This window comes from Solanum lycopersicum, chromosome 12, assembly GCF_036512215.1.
Source record: "Solanum lycopersicum chromosome 12, SLM_r2.1".
Lineage (NCBI taxonomy): Eukaryota > Viridiplantae > Streptophyta > Magnoliopsida > Solanales > Solanaceae > Solanum > Solanum lycopersicum.
This window is the reverse complement of record NC_090811.1, coordinates 7,276,779-7,278,794: the sequence shown is the minus strand read 5'-3', so window position 1 is coordinate 7,278,794 and position 2,016 is coordinate 7,276,779. Positions and strand designations below refer to the sequence as shown.

The following is a 2,016-nucleotide window of genomic DNA, read 5'->3' as shown; positions in this document are numbered from 1 at the left end:
CATATATCTGTGTGAATTAAGTCTAAAGTTTTAGAATTTCTTTCAACAGATTTGTAAGGATGTTTAACAAACTTACTTTCCACACAAATTTTGCATTTCGACTTATTGCATTTAAAATCAGGCAATACTTCTAGATTAACCAATTTTCGCAAGGCTTTGTAATTTACATGTCCCAATTGTGCATGCCATAAATCACTTAACTCCAATAAGTAAACAGAAGCAGAATTTTTATTAATATTATCAACAACCATTACATTTAGTTTGAAAAGACCCTCATTGAGGTAGCAGCTTTATCACTAACTAGGACACACTTAAACCCGTTCTTAACGAGTAGTGCAGCAGAAACTAAATTCTTCCTAATAGTAGGGACATACATAACATTGTTCAAAGTCAACACCTTGCCGGATGTCATTTTCAATATTACTTTCCCAGTTCCTGCAATTCTTGTTGTTGCTTTGTTTTCCATGAATAAATCTTCATTGTACTTAGCAGGAGTGTACGTTGCAAGGCTTCTTTCGTAGAGCAAATATGTCTAGTGACACCTGAGTCGAGAAACTACTCCTTGGGATTTTCAACTAAGTAACACTTCGATATCATTGCACACTAGTCATCTGCATCTTCCATCTTCTCCACGATGTTTAATTGACTTTTGTCTTTGCCTTTGTTTTTGTCCTTTCTTGGAGCATGACTATCAGAAGACCTATGACCAGCCTTGCCACAATTATAACAGTTGCCTTTGAATTTCTTCTTGGTCTGTTTTGACTTCTGCCCGTTGGACTTCTTTCTCTTTTTGTCTTTGATAGAAGCTTCTTCAATAATATTAACTCCAATAATTGTTAAACTCTTGCGCGACTTCTTTTCAGCGTTTTTGTTATCTTCTTCAATCTTGAGCCGAATCACAAGATCTTCAAGCTTCATTTCTTTACGTTTGTGCTTTAGATAATTCTTGAAATCGTTCCACGAAGGAGGCAACTTCTCGATCAATGCACCCACTTGAAAAGCTTCATTTACTCCCGTATCTTCAGCAATCAGATCATGGAGAATAAGTTGAAGTTCCTACACTTGTGATCCAATAGTTTTACTAGCAACCATTTTATAGTCTAAAAACTTTGCGACCACAAACTTTTAAGCATGCATTTTCTGTCTTATATTTCTTCTCTAGTGCATCCCACAACTCTTTTGAAATTGTTATTGCACTATAAACATTATATAAGTCATCCTCTAAAGCACTCAAAATGTAGCCTTTACATAGGAAGTCTGCCTGTTTCCATGTTTTAATAATCATGAATTTTTCTCTGTCTGGCATATCATTAGCAGGAACTGGAGTATCTTCACTTGTAAATTTCTGCAGACCAAGAGTGGTAAGCCTGAAAAAATACTCGCTGCTGCCATCATTTGAAATTCACACTTGTGAATTTACCCGGTTTCTCTGCTTGTGGTACAAGAGTTTGGGTTGGTGCAGCAACACCACTGTAACACCATTGTTTACCATTTCAGAATAAACAAAAAATGATACAATCTAAGTAACCAATAAACTATAATTGCAGACTTAAAGGAGTATAAAATCACGAAGATTTTTATCTCCACCAGAAACACAGATTTTAAAAAAAAATCCTTAAGATTGTAGCGAATCTGTGTTATCAAAACCAGAAATTACTAATTCTAATAAATTGTTCATAAATACGAAGTAACTGAAATTTATAAAAACCAGTAAGAGATATGAACAAAAATTTAATTAAAATATGTAAGAACGTACCAGAATTTGAAAAAAAAATTAAATTGGAAGAAGATCAAGTCCACTAAACTCGCAGTGTACCCTTAAGGAAATTATTCCCCTCTAGTATCCGAGGTTTGATTTGGAATATAACCTCTCAGGGTAAAATGATCTTAATCAGCAGAGTGTAGATACCAAAAACTCTACTGTCAGCGAATCAATCCACAGCAGGAAAGTACACGAAGAAAAATGTGTGCAGAAGAAGAAGAAGAAGATCAGAAAATTTGTTAGGAAATATCTAA

At 34.5% G+C, this 2,016-nt stretch overlaps 1 protein-coding gene across 1 annotated transcript; it reads right to left on the bottom strand.

Moving 5' to 3' along the window:
* Nucleotides 1–603: 603 nt before the first annotated feature.
* On the bottom strand, nucleotides 604–1,492 carry LOC138340182 (uncharacterized). Its single transcript, XM_069291875.1, has 3 exons — nucleotides 1,421–1,492; nucleotides 1,124–1,345; nucleotides 604–1,056 (listed from the first exon to the last, which is right to left on the bottom strand). Exons 1-3 carry the CDS (start codon nucleotides 1,490–1,492, stop codon nucleotides 604–606), a joined length of 747 nt encoding a protein of 248 aa, XP_069147976.1.
* Nucleotides 1,493–2,016: the final 524 nt, after the last annotated feature.

What these genes read in the sequence shown, in the direction of transcription:
- LOC138340182 (XM_069291875.1), bottom strand. Translation starts at nt 1,492, where the DNA reads ATGGTAAACAATGGTGTTACAGTGGTGTTGCTGCACCAACCCAAACTC. An exon ending in ACCACAAGCAGAGAAACCGG is followed by an intron (nt 1,346 to 1,420) that starts GTAAATTCACAA and finishes CTTGGTCTGCAG; the next exon opens with AAATTTACAAGTGAAGATAC. An exon ending in CAGAAAATGCATGCTTAAAA is followed by an intron (nt 1,057 to 1,123) that starts GTTTGTGGTCGC and finishes TCACAAGTGTAG; the next exon opens with GAACTTCAACTTATTCTCCA.